This window comes from Coregonus clupeaformis, chromosome 20 (genome assembly GCF_020615455.1).
Source record: "Coregonus clupeaformis isolate EN_2021a chromosome 20, ASM2061545v1, whole genome shotgun sequence".
Classification (NCBI taxonomy): domain Eukaryota; kingdom Metazoa; phylum Chordata; class Actinopteri; order Salmoniformes; family Salmonidae; genus Coregonus; species Coregonus clupeaformis.
In genome coordinates, this window is record NC_059211.1 from 55,218,144 (window position 1) to 55,238,844 (window position 20,701).

Below are 20,701 nucleotides of genomic sequence, written 5' to 3' on the forward strand. Positions count from 1 at the left end.
TACAACCATATTCCATAGCCCTGTCAATGATAAATGATTAATTAATTAATTAATTAATTAATCAATGAATTAATTGATTTCTCTATACCTGGCAGTTCCGTAACCTTGAAATCTCCATTGACTTACGAACATGTACTATCCTGATCTGTAGCTGTACACACGTCAGTTGAGATACATCAGTGCTGTTTAGCCCAGTCAGACAGCTCTGTGCTCTGTCCATCCATCCACCCCTCCACTGATCTCTGTCCATCCATCCACCCCTCCACTGATCTCTGTCCATCCATCCACCCCTCCACTGGTCTCTGTCCATCCATCCACCCCTCCACTGATCTCTGTCCATCCATCCACCCCTCCACTGATCTCTGTCCATCCATCCACCCCTCCACTGATCTCTGTCCATCCATCCACCCCTCCACTGATCTCTGTCCATCCATCCACCCCTCCACTGATCTCTGTCCATTCATCCACCCCGCCACTGAGGTGTCAGTATCGAACCGTGTTCTTCCACTGTGTTATTCTGTCAATACAATAAGAGGGGGAAATGGTTGTATTGACAGATGACTCCGTTCCCTCTACTACAACACTCTTCGGCTATATATCCCAAACGACACCCTACTACCTATATAGTGCACTGCTGTCTAATACAAAAAGTAGTGCACTTCATAGGGAATAGGGCACCATTTGGGATGCTGCTTTCCTCTCAACACAACTTTCTGCTGCTTGTACAGAGCTTCAACTTCTCTACAAATTAGCACATTCTCTCTCGTCTCATTAGCTCTAAATTAACAATCGCAATTAGACAGTAGCAGAACCAGCCGTTGACGAACCGGCTTAAACCACCTCAAATTTAATGTAGTGCCCCATTAGGCAGTTGATAATTGATGTTTTGGTTGCTAGAGAGCGTTTGGGGAAATTTGTTTTAATTGATCTGTTCTTTGGCTTATCTTGTTGCAATTAATTCTAGCCCCCGTATAAAACTATACACTGGGGGGTTTTGTGTGATTTATTATCAAGATGGATCATAGACTGGTCTCAGATGACTCAGCCATTTTTATGGGGTTGTTGTTCTTCTTCTGTCTCAATGTGTCTGTGGTGTTACATCATACAGGATGTTCTAGGGTGTTACATCATACAGGATGTTCTAGGGTGTTACATCATACAGGATGTTCTGTGGTGTTACATCATACAGGATGTTCTAGGGTGTTACATCATACAGGATGTTCTAGGGTATTACATCATACAGGATGTTATGTGGTGTTACATCAAACAGGATGTTCTAGGGTATTACATCATACAGGATGCTCTGTGGTGTTACATCATACAGGATGTTCTAGGGTGTTACATCATACAGGATGTTCTAGGGTGTTACATCATACAGGATGTTCTAGGGTGTTACATCATACAGGATGCTCTGTTGTGTTACATCATACAGGATGCTCTGTGGTGTTACATCATACAGGATGTTCTAGGGTGTTACATCATACAGGATGTTCTAGGGTGTTACATCATACAGGATGCTCTGTGGTGTTACATCATACAGGATGTTCTAGGGTGTTACATCATACAGGATGCTCTGTGGTGTTACATCATACAGGATGTTCTAGGGTGTTACATCATACAGGATGTTCTAGGGTGTTACATCATACAGGATGTTCTAGGGTGTTACATCATACAGGATGCTCTGTGGTGTTACATCATACAGGATGCTCTGTGGTGTTACATCATACAGGATGTTCTAGGGTGTTACATCATACAGGATGTTCTAGGGTGTTACATCATACAGGATGTTCTGTGGTGTTACATCATACAGGATGTTCTAGGGTGTTACATCATACAGGATGTTCTAGGGTATTACATCATACAGGATGTTATGTGGTGTTACATCAAACAGGATGTTCTAGGGTATTACATCATACAGGATGCTCTGTGGTGTTACATCATACAGGATGTTCTAGGGTGTTACATCATACAGGATGTTCTAGGGTGTTACATCATACAGGATGCTCTGTTGTGTTACATCATACAGGATGCTCTGTGGTGTTACATCATACAGGATGTTCTAGGGTGTTACATCATACAGGATGTTCTAGGGTGTTACATCATACAGGATGCTCTGTGGTGTTACATCATACAGGATGTTCTAGGGTGTTACATCATACAGGATGTCTGCTGGTGTTACATCATACAGGATGTTCTATGGTGTTACATCATACAGGATGCTCTGTGGTGTTACATCACACAGGATGTTCTAGGGTGTTGACATCATACAGGATGTTCTGTGGTGTTACATCATACAGGATGCTCTGTGGTGTTACATCATAAGCAGGGTAGTTACATCATACAGGATGTTCTAGGGTGTTACATCATACAGGATGCTCTGTGGTGTTACATCATACAGGATGTTCTAGGGTGTTACATCATACAGGATGCTCTGTGGTGTTACATCATACAGGATGTTCTAGGGTGTTGGCATCATACAGGATGTTCTAGGTGTTACATCATACAGGATGCTCTGTGGTGTTACATCATACAGGATGTTCTAGGGTGTTACATCATACAGGATGCTCTGGATGGTGTTACATCATACAGGATGTTCTAGGGTGTTACAGTACATCATACAGGATGTTCTAGGGTGTTACATCATACAGGATGCTCTGTGGTGTTACATCATACAGGATGTTTTAGGGTGTTACATCATACAGGATGTTCTATGGTGTTACATCATACAGGATGCTCTGTGGTGTTACATCACACAGGATGTTCTATGGTGTTACATCATACAGGATGTTCTAGGGTGTTACATCATACAGGATGTTCTAGGGTGTTACATCATACAGGATGTTCTGTGGTGTTACATCATACAGGATGCTCTGTGGTGTTACATCACACAGGATGTTCTATGGTGTTACATCATACAGGATGTTCTATGGTGTTACATCATACAGGATGCTCTGTGGTGTTACATCATACAGGATGCTCTGTGGTGTTACATCATACAGGATGTTCTGTGGTGTTACATCATACCGGATGTTCTATGGTGTTACACCGTACAGGATGTTCTATGGTGTTACATCATACAAGATGTTCTATGGTGTAACATCATACAGGATGTTCTAGGGTGTTACATCATAATAATAATAATAATAATATGCCATTTAGCAGACGCTTTTATCCAAAGCGACTTACAGTCATGCGTGCATATATATACAGGATGTTCTATGGTGTAACATCATACAGGATGTTCTGTGGTGTTACATCATACAGGATGTTCTGTGGTGTTACATCATACAGGATGTTCTGTGGTATTACATCATACAGGACGTTCTATGGTATTACATCATACAGGATGTTCTATGGCGTTACACCGTACAGGATGTTCTGTACCTGTTGTTGAAATGACACAGATCAAGGTCATGTTCAGTGGGGCACAAAGGAGAAATTAGTGTTTCTTATTGGACAAGTCCAGGAAAGGTAAACCCTGTTTCAGTCAGTTTTCTTCCGTTTGGTGCCAAGTGAACATGACCCACCATTCTCTTCTTCTCTGCAGGACGGTGGCGGCCACCAACATGAACGAGACTAGCAGTCGCTCCCACGCGGTGTTCAACATCATCTTCACTCAAAAACGACACGATGCTGAGACTGATAACACCTCTGAGAAGGTAGGGGGCGCCGTCTCAGCCAGAGAGATCTCACTTCATATTATACAGTACACTGTTGTACAGTGAAGTGCAACCAGGTGTGAATCTCCTTGCATTATTCTCCAAGTCCAGGTAGCAGATAATTGACCCTAACAGATCTGTACAGTGCCTTTCGGAAATAATTCAGACCCCTTGACTTTTTCCACATTTTGTTACGTTACAGCCTTATTCTAAAATTGATTAAATTGTTTTTTTTCTCTCATCAATCTACACACAATACCCCATAATGACAAAGCAAAAACAGGTATTTAGACATTTTTGCTAATTTATAAAAATTCAGAGACTTGTCCCAAATTCAGAATTCAGAGACTTGGGACAATTGTGAGCCGCCCCATGGGTCTCCCGGTCGCGGCCAGCTACGACAGAGCCTGGATTCGAACCAGGATCTCTAGTGGCACAGCTAGCACTGTGATGCAGTGCCTTAGACCACTGCGCCACTCATTCATCGTGTGACGCTGACCGAGGGGTGTTGAAGGATTTTTTCCCCAAAGTTAGAGGTGATTTGGAGAAAACCACAAACCCAACTTTTAGAATAACATTATAATATTATAATAATTGATTTAAATCAAGTGCTCTGAGTTACTATTATATGCGTTTCTGGTATTGAGAAATAAGTGCTACACTGCCTTTAAAACATCAGAGGGATCTGAGGAGAGAGTAGAGAAACAGAGGAAAAATCTTCTGAGATTCATCCCAGCGCTCTGTAAGCTGCTTGAACTCTGTGATTTCAAGGACTTTAAAAAAAATGAATGTATTGCTGCTTTAATCAGTGCTTGCATCCATAGCTCCACATATGAATTGTTTAAATTGCTCCAGCCTCATCCTTCAGCTGTATATCGCGAAAAAGTGTTGGGGCTGCCATTGGACTGAAAAACTAATTTAGGATTTAGGCTTTAAGCTAATTGAAAAAAGTGGCCCTGCCTGTGCCTGTGAGGGCAGTTGATAATGTGTCTGTGACATTGTGAGGGAGGGTGTCTGGTGCCAACTGTTGCTGCAGACTGTGACAATAAATTACTTTAGTCAGCTCATGCATTTCCCTGCACTCCCATTGACGTTTCTGTCACAGGTCAGCAAAATCAGCCTGGTGGATTTGGCCGGCAGCGAGAGGGCCGACTCTACAGGAGCCAAAGGGACCCGGCTCAAGGTTTCTCCCTCCTCTGGCTTTCTTCCTCCTCTGCCTCTTCCTTCTCTTCTTCCTCCTCTGCTTCCTCCTCTCTTCCTCCTTTTCTTCATCCTCTTCTTTCCTCGTCTTCTTCCTCCTCCTCTGCTTCCTCCTCTTCCTCCTCCCCTGCTTCCTCCTCTGCTTCCTCCTTTTCCTCCGCCTCCTCTGCTTCCTGCTCTTCTTCCTCCTCTTCTTCATCCTCCTCGTCTTCCTCCACTGCTTCCTCCTCTTCCTCCTCCCCTGCTTCCTCCTCTGCTTCCTCCTTTTCCTCCTCTTCTTCCTCATCTGCTTCCTCCTTTTCCGCCTCCTCCTCTGCTTCCTCCTCTTCTTCCTCCTCTGCTTCCTCCTCCTCTGCTTCCTCCTCTTCTTCCTCCTCTGCCTCTTTCTCCTCCTCTGTTTCCTCCTCTGCTTCCTCCTCTCTTCCTCCTCTTCCTCCTCCTCTTCTTCATCTTCTTCTTCCTCCTCATCTTCCTCTGCTTCCCCCTCTTCTTCCTCCTCTGCTTCCTCCTCTGCTTCCTCCTCCTCCTCTGCTTCCTCCTCTTCTTCCTCCTCCTCCTCTGCTTCCTCCTCTTCTTCCTCCTCTGCCTCTTCCTCCCCCTCTGCTTCCTCCTCGCCTCTTCCTCCTCTTCTTCCATCTCTGCTTCCTCCTCTCTTCCTCCCCTTCCTCCTCCTCTCCTCCTCCTCTTCTTCCTCCTCCTCTGCTTCCTCTTCTTCCTCCTCTGCTTCCTCCTCTGCTTCCTCCTCCTCCTCCTCTTCTTCCTCCTCTGCCTCTTCCTCCCCCTCTGCTTCCTCATTGCCTCTTCCTCCTCCTCCTCTGCTTCCTCCTCTTCTTCCTCCTCTGCTTCCTCCTCTGCTTCCTCTTCCTCCTCCTCCTCTGCTTCCTCCTCCTCTCCCTCTGTGTCTTTGTCACATAGTTTTCAAGTTTCAAGTTTTCTACTTTTCAGTCTATTTGTAATGTGTAATGAATACATTTGAAATATTACAATGTTATATACAGTGAGGGAAAAAAGTATTTGATCCCCTGCTGATTTTGTATGTTTGCCCACTGACAAAGACATCATCAGTCTATAATTTTAATGGTAGGTTTATTTGAACAGTGAGAGACAGAATAACAACCAAAACCCAGAAAAACGCATGTCAAAAATGTTATAAATTGATTTGCATTTTAATGTAGGAAATAAGTATTTGACCCCTCTGCAAAACATGACTTAGTACTTGGTGGCAAAACCCTTGTTGGCAATCACAGAGGTCAGACGAATCTTGTAGTTGGCCACCAGGTTTGCACACATCTCAGGAGGGATTTTGTCCCTCTCCTCTTTGCAGATCTTCTCCAAGTCATTAAGGTTTCGAGCCTGATGTTTGGCAACTCGAACCTTCAGCTCCCTCCACAGATTTCTATTGGATTAAGGTCTAGAGACTGGCTAGGCCACTCCAGGACCTTAATGTGCTTCTTCTTGAGCCACTCCTTTGTTGCCTTGGCCGTGTGTTTTGGGTCATTGTCATGCTGGAATACCCATCCACGACCCATTTTCAATGCCCTGGCTGAGGGAAGGAGGTTCTCACCCAGGATTTGACGGTACATGGCCCCGTCCATCGTCCCTTTGATGCGGTGAAGTTGTCCTGTCCCCTTAGCAGAAAAACACCCCCAAAGCATAATGTTTCCACCTCCATGTTTGACGGTGGGGATGGTGTTCTTGGGGTCATAGGCAGCATTCCTCCTCCTCCAAACACGGCGAGTTGGTTGATGCCAAAGAGCTCCATTTTGGTCTCATCTGACCACAACACTTTCACCCAGTTCTCCTCCGAATCATTCAGATTTTCATTGGCAAACTTCAGACGGGCCTGTATATGTGCTTTCTTGAGCAGGGGGACCTTGCGGGCGCTGCAGGATTTCAGTCCTTCACGGCGTAGTGTGTTACCAATTGTTTTCTTGGTGACTATGGTCCCAGCTGCCTTGAGATCATTGACAAGATCCTCCCGTGTAGTTCTGGGTTGATTCCTCACCGTTCTCATGATCATTGCAACTCCACAAGGTGAGATATTGCATGGAGCCCCAGGCCAAGGGAGATTGACAGTTATTTTGTGTTTCTTCCATTTGCAAATAATCGCACCAACTGTTGTCACCTTCTCACCAAGCTGCTTGGCGATGGTCTTGTAGCCCATTCCAGCCTTGTGTAGGTCTACAATCTTGTCCCTGACATCCTTGGAGAGCTCTTTGGTCTTGGCCATGGTGGAGAGTTTGTAATCTGATTGATTGATTGCTTCTGTGGACAGGTGTCTTTTATACAGGTAACAAACTGAGATTAGGAGCACCCCCTTTAAGAGTGTGCTCCTAATCTCAGCTCGTTACCTGTATAAAAGACACCTGGGAGACAGAAATCTTTCTGATTGAGAGGGGGTCAAATACTTATTTCCCTCATTAAAATGCAAATCAATTGATAACATTTTTGACATGTGTTTTTCTGGATTTTTTTGTAGTTATTCTGTCTCTCACTGTTCAAATAAACCTACCATTAAAATTATAGACTGATCATTTCTTTGTCAGTGGGCAAACGTACAAAATCAGCAGGGGATCAAATCCTTTTTTCCCTCACTGTACTGCTAGTCGTGAGGTTTTTTGGTGAGGTGATTGAGTTGCGTTTGACCACATTATTCCTCGACTTCCATTGAAAAGGCTTTTTGCTTTCCCTTGTCCTGTTACAGGAAGGAGCAAACATCAACAAATCTCTGACCACTCTGGGGAAAGTAATCTCTGCCTTGGCCGAAGTGGTATGGATGAGCTATATATTAAATACATGGATCATTCATGTTTTGTTTTACAATATAGGCTGGAAATTAAAGTTTCTCTTTTTATTATTCACTTTGTAGGATTCTGCACAAAATAAGAACAAGAAGAAGAAGAAAGTGGAGAGTCACATCCCTTACAGAGACTCTGTGTTGACCTGGCTACTGAGAGAGAACTTAGGTAGGAACCGTTAACCTTACAGAGACTCTGTGTTGACCTGGCTACTGAGAGAGAACTTAGGTAGGAACCGTTAACCTTACAGAGACTCTGTGTTGACCTGGCTACTGAGAGAGAACTTAGGTAGGAACCGTTAACCTTACATAGACTCTGTGTTGACCTGGCTACTGAGAGAGAACTTAGGTAGGAACCGTTAACCTTACAGAGACTCTGTGTTGACCTGGCTACTGAGAGAGAACTTAGGTAGGAACCGTTAACCTTACAGAGACTCTGTGTTGACCTGGCTACTGAGAGAGAACTTAGGTAGGAACCGTTAACCTTACAGAGACTGTGTTGACCTGGTTAATGAGATAGAACTTAGAAAGGAAACCATTAACTCATTGACCTGGCTACTGAGAGAGAACTTAGGTAGGAACCGTTAACTAAGCGAGCATATCGACTTGTTTTAAAATGGTCATACCATGGATCATTTAGCTATTTGATTCTGAATTTTAGGACCCATTTAGGTAGGAACCATTATTTTTATGATTTGTTAAAATATAGAATTTGGCCTTTACTACTATAGCCCATAGAAACGCATTGAATAAAACATTTTTTAAATGGCAAAACACAAATCACAAGGAATAATGTTTTGAAGTGTCTGTCCTATATATAGGAGATGTAAGAAAGATCAGGAAATATTGTAGTTTTTTTGGACACATATTTAACCCCTTATTTTTGCTGGCAACAAACTACCTCCACACTTCCATTCATTTGTATAGGTTACCTTCTGACGAGTCCCGTGACACTTGGGGAGGAGGACCATCGTGTTCGTGAGAGTCCCATCTTTCCATAGAGGGGTCATATTAGTTTGTAGGACAAAACGGTTCGGGCACTATAGACGTTTTTCGTGAGAATACCAGTTTTCGGGATGTCGCACTATAGACGTTTTTCGTGAGAATAACAGTTTTCGGGATGTCTCATGGTCTGAGTATCTCAGCTGTAGCTGGGGCCACTTAATATATAATAATATAATATGCCATTTAGCAGAAGCTTTTATCCAAAGCGACTTACAGTCATGCGTGCATACATTGTTGTGTATGGGGTGGTCCCGGGGATCGAACCCACTACCTTGGCGTTACAAGCGCCGTGCTCTACCAGCTGAGCAGATGCATAAGGCCGACATAGGCGGATGTGGTGGATTGAGACGCAGCCCATGCGGATGTGGTGGATTGAGACGCAGCCCATGCGGATGTGGTGGATTGAGACGCAGCCCATGCGGATGTGGTGGATTGAGACGCAGCCCATGCGGATGTGGTGGATTGAGACGCAGCCCATGCGGATGTGGTGGATTGAGACGCAGCCCATGCGGATCTGGTGGATTGAGACGCAGCCCATGCAAAAAACAGATACTGTATCTCTAGTTTAAACTGAAAGGTTTTGATGGTGATTTTTTTATTTTTATGTTGCTTATATTGACACACGAGTGCGTCAATAGACTCTTATTAACTGACCTTGCTCGATGTACTATCAGACTAGTTTACTGACTCGGTAAAGACAGCTAATCTAACTTTATCTAAATCCTACGTACAGTATGTAAACGGTCTTAATTCATCTGATAGACCCTAATTCTTCTTCTTCTTCAGGGGGAAACTCTCGTACTGCCATGGTTGCTGCTCTTAGTCCAGCTGACATCAACTATGACGAGACTCTCAGCACACTCAGGTACAGGACCAGAAGGAGGAGAGCTCTCTCTCTCTCTCTCTCTCTCTCTCTCTCTCTCTCTCTCTCTCTCTCTCTCTCTCTCTCTCTCTCTGTCTCTCTCTCTCTCTCTCTCTCTGTCTCTCTCTCTCTCTCTCTCTCTCTCTGTCTCTCTCTCTCTCTCTCTCTCTCTGTCTCTGTCTCTGTCTCTCTGTCTCTCTCTCTCTCTCTCTGTCTCTCTCTGTCTCTCTCTGTCTCTGTCTCTGTCTCTCTCTCTCTCTCTCTCTCTGTCTCTCTCTCTCTCTCTCTCTCTCTCTCTCTCTCTCTCTCTGTCTCTCTCTCTCTCTCTCTCTCTCTCTCTCTGTCTCTGTCTCTGTCTCTGTCTCTGTCTCTGTCTCTGTCTCTCTCTGTCTCTCTCTCTCTCTCTCTCTCTCTCTCTCTCTCTCTCTCTCTCTCTCTCTGTCTCTCTCTCTCTCTCTCTCTCTCTCTCTCTGTCTCTCTCTCTCTGTCTCTCTGTCTGTCTGTCTCTGTCTCTCTCTCTCTCTCTCTCTCTCTCTCTCTGTCTCTGTCTCTGTCTCTGTCTCTGTCTCTCTCTCTCTGTCTCTCTCTGTCTCTGTCTCTGTCTCTGTCTCTGTCTCTGTCTCTCTCTCTCTCTCTCTCTCTCTCTCTCTCTGTCTCTCTCTCTCTCTCTGTCTCTCTCTCTCTCTCTCTCTCTCTCTCTCTCTCTCTCTCTCTCTCTCTCTCTCTCTCTCTCTCTCTCTCTCTCTCTCTCTCTGTCTCTCTCTCTCTCTTTCATTCTACCACACAGCAGCTGACCAGTGATGATTTGAAGGACAAGGCCCTGTAAAGAGACCTATCTCAGTATTGCATAACAACAGGTGATGTTTTCCTCCATGGCTTGTTCCCTGTGCAAGTTCCAGTCTTCAAACACCTTTTAAAGTTGCAGCTACAGTGTTACACTGCTGAATGGTGTAGTCGGGTACCCACTCAGGAGATGCCACTTTTTGCATATGTGTGCGTGTGTGTGCGTGTGTGTGTGTGTGTGTGTCACAGAAACCCCAGTTATTCTTAATCTTTCCCCTCCTCAGGTCTCATCATGCCAGTGCTCCTCTCCCCTCCTCAGGTCTCATCATGCCAGTGCTCCTCTCCCCTCCTCAGTGCTCCTCTCCCCTCCTCAGGTCTCATCATGCCAGTGCTCCTCTCCCCTCCTCAGGTCTCATCATGCCAGTGCTCCTCTCCCCTCCTCAGTGCTCCTCTCCCCTCCTCAGGTCTCATCATACCAGTGCTCCTCTCCCCTCCTCAGTGCTCCTCTCCCCTCCTCAGGTCTCATCATGCCAGTGCTCCTCTCCCCTCCTCAGGTCTCATCATGCCAGTGCTCCTCTCCCCTCCTCAGGTCTCATCATGCCAGTGCTCCTCTCCCCTCCTCAGTGCTCCTCTCCCCTCCTCAGGTCTCATCATGCCAGTGCTCCTCTCCCCTCCTCAGGTCTCATCATGCCAGTGCTCCTCTCCCTCCTCAGTGCTCCTCTCCCCTCCTCAGGTCTCATCATGCCAGTGCTCCTCTCCCTCCTCAGTGCTCCTCTCCCCTCCTCAGGTCTCATCATGCCAGTGCTCCTCTCCTCCTCAGTGCTCTCCTCAGGTCTCATCATGCCAGTGCTCCTCTCCCCTCCTCAGTGCTCCTCTCCCCTCCCCAGTGCTCCTCTCCCCTCCCCAGTGCTCCTCTCCCCTCCTCAGTGCTCCTCTCCCCTCCCCAGTGCTCCTCTCCCCTCCTCAGTGCTCCTCTCCCCTCCTCAGGTCTCATCATGCCAGTGCTCCTCTCCCCTCCTCAGTGCTCCTCTCCCCTCCTCAGGTCTCATCATGCCAGTGCTCCTCTCCCCTCCTCAGTGCTCCTCTCCCCTCCCCAGTGCTCCTCTCCCCTCCCCAGTGCTCATCTCCCCTCCTCAGTGCTCCTCTCCCCTCCCCAGTGCTCCTCTCCCCTCCTCAGTGCTCCTCTCCCCTCCTCAGTTCTCCTCTCCCCTCCTCAGGTATGCAGATAGAGCCAAACAGATCCGCTGTAACGCTGTCATCAATGAGGACCCTAACAACCGATTGGTCCGTGAGCTGAAGGAGGAGGTGTCTCGTCTGAGGGACTTGCTCCTGTCCCAGGGCCTGGGAGATATCCTCGAAAGTAAGTGCTTGTCCAATCTGCTGTCCTGCCGCCATTTTCACAAAGGCTGACTCCCAAATACTGTCCTATTCCCTATATAGTGCCTTATGGGCCCTGGTTTAAAGTAGTGCACTACAACGAATAGGTTACCATTTGGGACTCGTACTTAAAGGGATTCTCTGGTACTTTTGTATAGTTGTTAGCTAGTAGTTCTGAAAGTGGTCCCCGAAAAAATGGTGTACTACGTCACAAATGTGCAGATATGTGCACCACGTCATTGCTCTCTCTCTCTCTCGCTCTACTGTGTGTGCATCTTGCTAGCTGTCAATCAAATGGCGTGGGGCTGAAGCTCATTGGCTGGAACTCGAATTGCTAGCGAGCTGGCCCACATGGAGCTAAATGTAGGGAAAATGGTGCTGCACAGCTTCCAGAAAACAGTTGCTTTCAAACTAGGGATTTGGTGGCTGATTGAGATAAGACAGTAATTCTGCTCATAGATTCTGCACGTATGAATGACACATCCAGCCCTAAGCAGGAGGTTTTAACAAATACTTACTAGTCGCCAAAGTACCGGAGCATGTCTTTAACTGTAATCATATGTGTTGCCATTTAGTATGGAACTGCACATTGGAACAATGGAAATCACTAGCTATTCACTCACTGTCCCCCCAACCTCTCTCTCTCTCTCTCCCTCCTTCAGTATGTGTGTTAACAGTTAACAGAATAATGTGTGGATTAGTCTTACTCTCCTGGCTGAACTCTTATGACAAGTGAATTTCAATGGCAACTTAGGCTGCAAACAACCGAGCGAATTCAACTCAGGGACTGTGGATGATTGAAACAAGTCATTTGAACAAGTCTGATTGCTATACACAGAGCAACCTAAGCTGCCATTGAAAACAGTTCCTGTGTGGTTTTACAACCCTGGTTAGCAGCACCAGTATGTTAGCAGCACCAGTATGCTAGCAGCACCAGTATGTTAGCAGCACCTAACACCAGTATGCTAGCAGCACCAGTATGTTAGCAGCACCAGTAAGTTAGCAGAACCAGTATGTTAGCAGCACCAGTATGTTAGCAGAACCAGTATGTTAGCAGCACCAGTATGTTAGCAGCACCAGTATGCTAGAAGCACCAGTATGTTAGCAGCACCAGTATGTTAGCAGCACCAGTATATTAGCAGCACCAGTATGTTAGCAGCACCAGTATGCTAGCAGCACCAGTATGTTAGCAGCACCTAACACCAGTATGCTAGCAGCACCAGTATGTTAGCAGCACCAGTATGTTAGCAGCACCTAACACCAGTATGCTAGCAGCACCAGTATGTTAGCAGCACCTAACACCAGTATGCTAGCAGCACCAGTATGTTAGCAGCACCAGTATGTTAGCAGCACCAGTATGTTAGCAGCACCAGTATGTTAGCAGCACCAGTATGCTAGAAGTACCAGTATGTTAGCAGCACCAGTATGTTAGCAGCACCAGTATGCTAGAAGTACCAGTATGTTAGCAGCACCAGTATGTTAGCAGCACCAGTATGCTAGCAGCACCAATATGTTAGCAGCACCAGTATGCTAGAAGCACCAATATGTTAGCAGCACCAGTATGTTAGCAGCACCAGTATGCTAGCAGCACCAGTATGTTAGCAGCACCAGTATGTTAGCAGCACCAGTATGCTAGAAGCACCAGTATGTTAGCAGCACCAGTATGTTGGCACCAGCTGTTCAGCTAACACTGAGTGAATGAATGGCAGGCGGTACCGCAGCGCCAAGTCTATGTCCAAAAGGCTTCTTAACAGCTTCAAGCCATAAGACTTCAAGAACAATTAATCAAATGGCCACCCGGACTATTTGCATTGACTTCTACACCTGTTGTATTCGGCACATGTGACAAATGAAATTTGAATTGATTTGATTTTGATTTGAATGAATCTCTCACAGTGTTGTTTTCCCGTCTCTCCTCTTCTGTCTTTCTCTGTTTTCTCTCTCTCTTTCTCTCCCAGCGTACAAGGGGCCAGCGCTTGGCACCGACGTTGCTGGTTTGAAATGTGTGTTACTGTTTCTCTCTCTACTGTCTCTTTGGCTGTCCCCTGTAATGTTAAACTCTGCTCCTTACAGCTCAGCACCACCAAACGTAGTTTTACTCTCTGCAGCTCCAGAATAATGACAAATAATCAAAGATGATGAAAATGCTCAGGATAATATTGATCATGATCTATGATAAACACATGATGTATGTATCAGATCAACAAGCAAATGGAACTTGAGGCAGATTTGCTATAGATGCCACCCAATTTTGTATTTTTTTATTTCTTGTTTTTTTAACTTTAATTTTTATTTTTTTTTTTTTTTTTTATGGGGGGGTAGAAGGATTACTTTTATACGATTCCAGGTATTCCTTAAAGAGGTAGGGTTTCAAGTGTTTCCGGAAGGTGGTCAGTGACTCCGCTGTCCTGGCGTCGTGAGGGAGCTTGTTCCACCATTGGGGTGCCAGAGCAGCGAATAGCTTTGACTGGGCTGAGCGGGAACTGTGCTTCCGTAGAGGTAGTGGGGCTAGCAGGCCAGAGGTGGATGAACGTAGTGCCCTCGTTTGGGTGTAGGATCAGAGCCTGAAGGTAAGGAGGTGCCGTTCCCCTCACAGCTCTGTAGGCAAGCACCATGGTTTTGTAGTAGATTAGATATATCTCCCCCTACTGGCTGTTCACTGAGCTGGATATATCTCCCCCTACTGGCTGCTCTTAGAACCTCAGGCTATGGGAGGAACTCAAACCCCCTTCAACAAAGTAATTTGATATCCATAGTACGGTCTGGCTAGTGGCTAGTGCTCAGTACAGTAGATGGTATTTTGTGTGTTCTTGGTGTGGTGTTTCATCATTATATTTGTATTCAAATATGTTATTCCCTTGATGGAGAGTTTGATGTAGGGTCAATAGATTGAATAGTGCTTTTGGCTAACAATGCATGTACTGTAGCATGCAGTAGGGAGCTAACTTCAACACCTTCAGGAAGATGGATGACAGTGTTGAATTGAGGAGGATTCTGAATGGCCTTACTGACTGATAATGCTTTGCTTGAAGCTTGCATTTGGCTTGATGTTAGATCTTTTTATTTTTGCTTAGCCCCTCCAGTCGCTCTGAATGCCAATACTGCCATATATTTTATGTTCTTCTCTTTTTGTATGGCTTTCTGCATACAGGGCTGCTTCTGTCTTCTCTTCCTTGTGTCCTTCTTACTCGCAGTTAATGTTTCGCTTTGTGTTTCAGATTTGTTTCAAGCTACATGTCTTCTTCTTCTTCTGTCTTCTTCTTCTTCTTCTTCTGTCTTCTTCTGTCTTCTTCTTCTTCTTCTGTCTTCTTCTTCTTTTGTCTTTTTCTGTCTTCTTCTGTCTTCTGTCTTCTTCTTCTGTCTTCTCTCTTCTTCTTCTGTCTTCTTCTCTCTTCTTCTTCTGTCTTCTTCTGTCTTCTTCTTTTGCTAATTTTCCTTATTCTCTTTCCTTTTCTTTCCGCTTCTCTCCATCTCTCTTACCTCCCTGTCCCTGCGTTTTCCCCACTTCCTGTCCCGCCCCCCTTGTTTCCTGTGCCCCGCCTGACAGACCTATCCGATTTTAAGAACAATAACAATAAACGCCAAGCTGTCAATCAAAAGGATGATCTCTCCACAGTGACCAATGCCATGACGGGGATGAGCCCCTCCCCCTCTGTGTCTGCTCTGTCCAGTCGAGCGGGATCCATCGCCAGCCTCCACGACCGCATCATCATCAGCCCCGGCAGCGAGGAGGCCATCGAGAGACTCAAGGTGAACTGAACACTGATTGGTTGATTAATTGATCACAGTCAGACATAATACCCCTCTGCCCCCCGCATATTGAACATAGACACTGGGGGGGATTGGGGCACACCCTCAGATATGAATAATTGTTTGTGATTTCATTTAGGAAACAGAGAAAATCATTGCTGAGCTCAATGAGACCTGGGAGGAGAAACTTCGTAGGACAGAAGCCATCAGAATGGAAAGGTGAGTTCTTTCAGCTTCCACATCTCTACTTAAAGTATAGACCTGCCTACCGATAGTAAAGAAAATCCCCTTACAGGATACGGCTCCAAGGACCTGGAAGATTAGGAGACCATTTGCACAACTGTCCATTCACTTTTTTTTTTTTTTTACGAATATGGCGATGAATCATTTTTCTATGAGTAATTGTTTGACAGTACAGTGAGAGATGTGGAGAGGGAGCCAGGTAGCGTGGTCATAGACAGCCTGTATCCAGGGGGAGACATGCGGTCCAGAGTCAGGAGCTCTCCATTCTCTTCCACAGAGAGGCCCTGCTGGCTGAGATGGGCGTGGCCATGAGGGAAGATGGAGGAACCGTGGGCGTGTTCTCCCCCAAGAAGGTAAGACAGCAACACATCACAGAATACATTTCCAAAGGGTTTTCGACAAAGTAGTATGCGCTGGAATAGTGTAATCAACAAATGTACCACTACCCATGGAAGACGATGAGTGGGCGAGCAAGTTAAATATTTATATATTATTTATATATATATTAATATAAGATAAATGTTTTATTTGATGCATTCATGTTGATTTACTTCCAAGCCCTCGTCATCAGAGCAGAGCAGAAAGCCTGAGGCTGTGTTCATAGACACAGTAGGGCTGTTCTCACCCAATGAGGTTGGTCCCTCTGGAGTCTCCCTATACACTCCCCTCTGGAGTCTCCCTATACACTCCCCTCTGGAGTCTCCCTATACACTCCCCTCTGGAGTCTTGATATACACTCCTCTGGAGTCTCCATACCCTCTGGAGTCTCCTATACACTCCCCTCTGGAGTCTCCCCTATACACTCCCTCTGGAGTCTCCTATACCTCCCCTCTGGAGTCTCCCCTATACACTCCCCTCTGAGTCTCCCAACACTCCTCTGGAGTCTCCCTATACACTCCCCTCTGGAGTCTCCCTATACACTCCTCTGGAGTCTCCCTTCTGAGTCTCCTATACACCCCTCTGGAGTCTCCCTATCTCCCCTCTGGAGTCTCCCTATACACTCCCCTCTGGAGTCTCCCTATACACTCCCCTCTGGAGTCTCCCTATACACTCCCCTCTGGAGTCTCCCTATACACTCCCCTCTGGAGTCTCCCTATACACTCCCCTCTGGATTCTCTCTGAGTGCTTCACTAGACTGTGACCTTTACAGATGCTTCTGCTTCAGCTCTCTTGTCTGTCATTCTGTTGAATTAACGAGAGCATGTATCAACACAGAGAGTTCCTCAGACCATGTTAAAATGTTGAAAATCTGCATACTGTATTTGCCTTCATAAAGTATTCATATTTGACTTATTCCACATTTTATTGTGTATGAAAAAAATAAATAATGTATGCACTCACTAACTGTAAGTCACTCTGGATAAGAGCGGCTGCTAAATGACAAAAAAAAATAACAACGTCTGCTTTTTATTTATTTACACCCATCTACCAATAGCTGCCCTTCTTTGCAAGGCATTGGAAAATCTTCCTGGTCTTTGTGGTTGAATCTGTGTTTGAAATTCATTGCTAGATGGAGGGACCTTACAGATAATTGTATGTGTGGGGTACAAAGATGAGAGTCATTCTAAAATCCTGTTAAAACCCCCTAAGGTCGATGTCCATGCCCCGTGGAAATCTAATTAGCATCATAAAAAAAATCCCCATCAATATCCGTCAGTTTAAACTAGATGTGTCTCAATCCAACGCATCCGCCTATGTAACACTTCCGCATCTGCGGTGAAAGGTGACAGAGCTAGAGCGGTCTTTGTCAGACCATGAGACATCGTTCTTCTCACAAAATTGTATGTAGCGTCCGAACAGTTTTGCCCACAAACTATTATGGAAAGATGAGACTCTCACGAACACGATGGTGTTCTCCGTTTTGCTCTACGACCCCCACAAGTGTCTCGTCTGAAGTCGGTGCAGCCGATCTGCCAACTTCTGTCTGTAGCGTCCGAAGAGTTTGGGCTACACACTAATATGACCCCCTGTGTAAAGGTGAGACTCTCACGAACACGTACATGTCGGTTGTTTTGCTCTAGGACGCCCACAGGCCTCACAAGACTCATCTGAAGGTCCCCCGGTACCAGCCAAAACATTAATGGAAGTAAATATGGAGAATGTTTAGTGACAAAAATGAGGGGTTAAATACATGTTAAAAAAACAAACAAACAAAAATCCAGATCTTTCTTATATCTCTCAGATATAGGATAGACACTTCAGAACAAACTTCCTTTACATTTTTTAGGGGGGGACTATCTGTTGTTCCATGTAGTGAATCTGTTATTCAATGCGTTTGTATGGGCTAATATCAGTAAGGCCAAATAAAAATGTTCATCAAATTAATTTTTTAAATATTTTTTTATACTTCAAGGGGTCTTCAAATTCAAAATCAAATAGCGAAATGATCCTTGGCATGACCTTCTTAAAACAATTCCATATAGCTTAGTAGAACCCCCCACACACAACACAATGCGTGTTCCAGTTCCCGCCAATATCCAGCAACTTCGCACAGCCATTGAAGAGGAGTGGGACAACGTTCACAGGCCACAATCAACAGCCTGATCAACTCTATGCGAAGGAGACGTGTCGCGCTGCATGAGGCAAATGATGGTCACACCAGATACTGACTGGTTTTCTGATCCCCGCCCCTGCCTTTTTAAGGTCTCTGTGACCAACAGATGCATATCTGTATTCCCGGTCATGTGAAATCCATAGATTAGGGCCTAATGAATTTATTTCAATTGACTGATTTCCTTATATGAACTGTAACTCAGTAAAATCTTTGAAATTGTTGCACGTTGCGTTGAGATTTCTGTTCAGTGATAAATTAGTCTCTGTAGCTCGAATTGGAACCTGACTGTTACGTACAGCTTCACAGCAGGGGAGGAGATCAACCAACTGTTTCCTTTTTTTATTTGGGCCCCTTATGTAAATAAGACTTAGATTAATTTAGTCTTCCCCTTTTAATCTACTTCATTATCCAAAGCAAATGAAGCCCTACTCACTTTGATTCAAGCAGCAGAGAGATGGAAGCACAGAAAGGCAAACACATGATGTATGTGTTTACTTTACTCAGGAATATTATTTATAGCGCTTCTGTTTGCTAGAAGAGCCATCTGTGTTTGATGGGTATTAAGTGATGCTGTGGATCCCTAGGAACTGTCTGCATGTCTCAAAACTCTGCATCATCTACTATAGAGAATTTCTAAGTTGCGTCCAAAATGGCACTGTAATCACTTCATAGTGCCCCTATGGGCCCTGGGTAAAAGTAGCGTACTATGTAGGGAATAGGGTACTGTTTCAGACGCAGCCTATGTGTTTATCTACCTTCACCAGATCTATGCATGGGGTGTGTTTTTATTCAATTAAAATATAATGTGTGGAATAAGTGACCGAATATATTTATCTGAAATGAGGTTGAACGGGTAATGTGCCCCATATTTCATTCATTAGACAACAGATGCATTTACTCTAGAATGAATCCATATGAACACTCCCTGTTGTAGACTCCTCACCTGGTGAACCTCAACGAGGACCCCCTGATGTCAGAGTGCCTGCTGTACTACATCAAAGATGGCATCACCAAGTAAGAGAGAACATAGAGATATTCACCAATTAAGAGAGAACATAGAGATATTCACCAGTTAAGAGAGAACATAGAGATATTAACCAGTTAAGAGAGAACACAGAGATATTCACCAGTTAAGAGAGAACATAGAGATATTCACCAGGTAAGAGAGAACACAGAGATATTCACCGGTTAAGAGAGAACACAGAGATATTCACCAGTTAAGAGAGAACACAGAGATATTCACCAGTTAAGAGAGAACACAGAGATATTCACCGGTTAAGAGAGAACATAGAGATATTCACCAGTTAAGAGAGAACACAGAGATATTCACCAGGTAAGAGAGAACACAGAGATATTCACCAGGTAAGAGAGAACACAGAGATATTCACCGGTTAAGAGAGAACATAGAGATATTCACCGGTTAAGAGAGAACATAGAGATATTCACCAGTTAAGAGAGAACACAGAGATATTCACCAGTTAAGAGAGAACACAGAGATATTCACCAGGTAAGAGAGAACACAGAGATATTCACCGGTTAAGAGAGAACATAGAGATATTCACCGGTTAAGAGAGAACACAGAGATATTCACCGGTTAAGAGAGAACACAGAGATATTCACCAGTTAAGAGAGAACACAGAGATATTCACCAGTTAAGAGAGAACACAGAGATATTCACCAGTTAAGAGAGAACACAGAGATATTCACCAGTTAAGAGAGAACATAGAGATATTCACCAGTTAAGAGAGAACACAGAGATATTCACCAGTTAAGAGAGAACACAGAGATATTCACCAGTTAAGAGAGAACATTCATCCAGCAGGGAAATGTATACCTTATTGTCACATACACTGGATAGGTGCAGTGAAATGTGTTGTTTTACAGGGTCAGCCATAGTAACACGGCGCCCTTGGAGCAAATTAAGGTTAAATGCCTTGCTCAAGGGCACATCGACATATTTCTCACCTTGTCGGCTCGGGTATTCGATCCAGCGACCTTTCGGTTAATGGCCCAATGCTCATTTACATTGGTGACATAGAAAAGCACCTTGTGTTTTTTTGTGTGGTTCTGTGTGGCTTTTCTACACCTTACTCCTTGATCCTCCTACTAACCATGTGGTTACCCCTCGTTCCATGCCGCCCCAACGCTGTCTCCTCTTTCCCAGGGTTGGTCGTGTGGACGCCAGCAGCAGACAGGACATTGTCCTCAGTGGTCACTTCATCAAGGACGAACACTGTACCTTCACCTCCACAACGGGACCCATGGGAGAAAGTAAGATACTACCCTGTTGTGACTGATATTTACTACCCTGCTACCCTGTTGTGACTGACACCCTGCTACCCTGTTATGACTGACACCCTACTACCCTGTTATGACTGACACCCTACCACCCTGTTATGACTGACACCCTGCTACCCTGTTGTAACTGACACCCTACTACCCTGTTATGACTGACACCCTACTACCCTGTT

At 45.0% G+C, this 20,701-nt stretch overlaps 1 protein-coding gene across 1 annotated transcript in view; it reads left to right on the plus strand.

The window, feature by feature from the left end:
• Positions 1-20,701, plus strand: part of kif1aa (kinesin family member 1Aa) — a 144,170-nt gene that overhangs the window by 44,741 nt on the left and 78,728 nt on the right. The window contains 12 exon segments of the mRNA XM_045205588.1: positions 3,548-3,659; positions 4,765-4,842; positions 7,564-7,629; positions 7,729-7,825; positions 9,448-9,526; positions 11,524-11,666; positions 13,642-13,686; positions 15,300-15,433; positions 15,573-15,652; positions 15,954-16,029; positions 19,165-19,244; positions 20,395-20,501. Coding sequence (XP_045061523.1) covers positions 3,548-3,659; positions 4,765-4,842; positions 7,564-7,629; positions 7,729-7,825; positions 9,448-9,526; positions 11,524-11,666; positions 13,642-13,686; positions 15,300-15,433; positions 15,573-15,652; positions 15,954-16,029; positions 19,165-19,244; positions 20,395-20,501 — 1,097 coding nt within the window.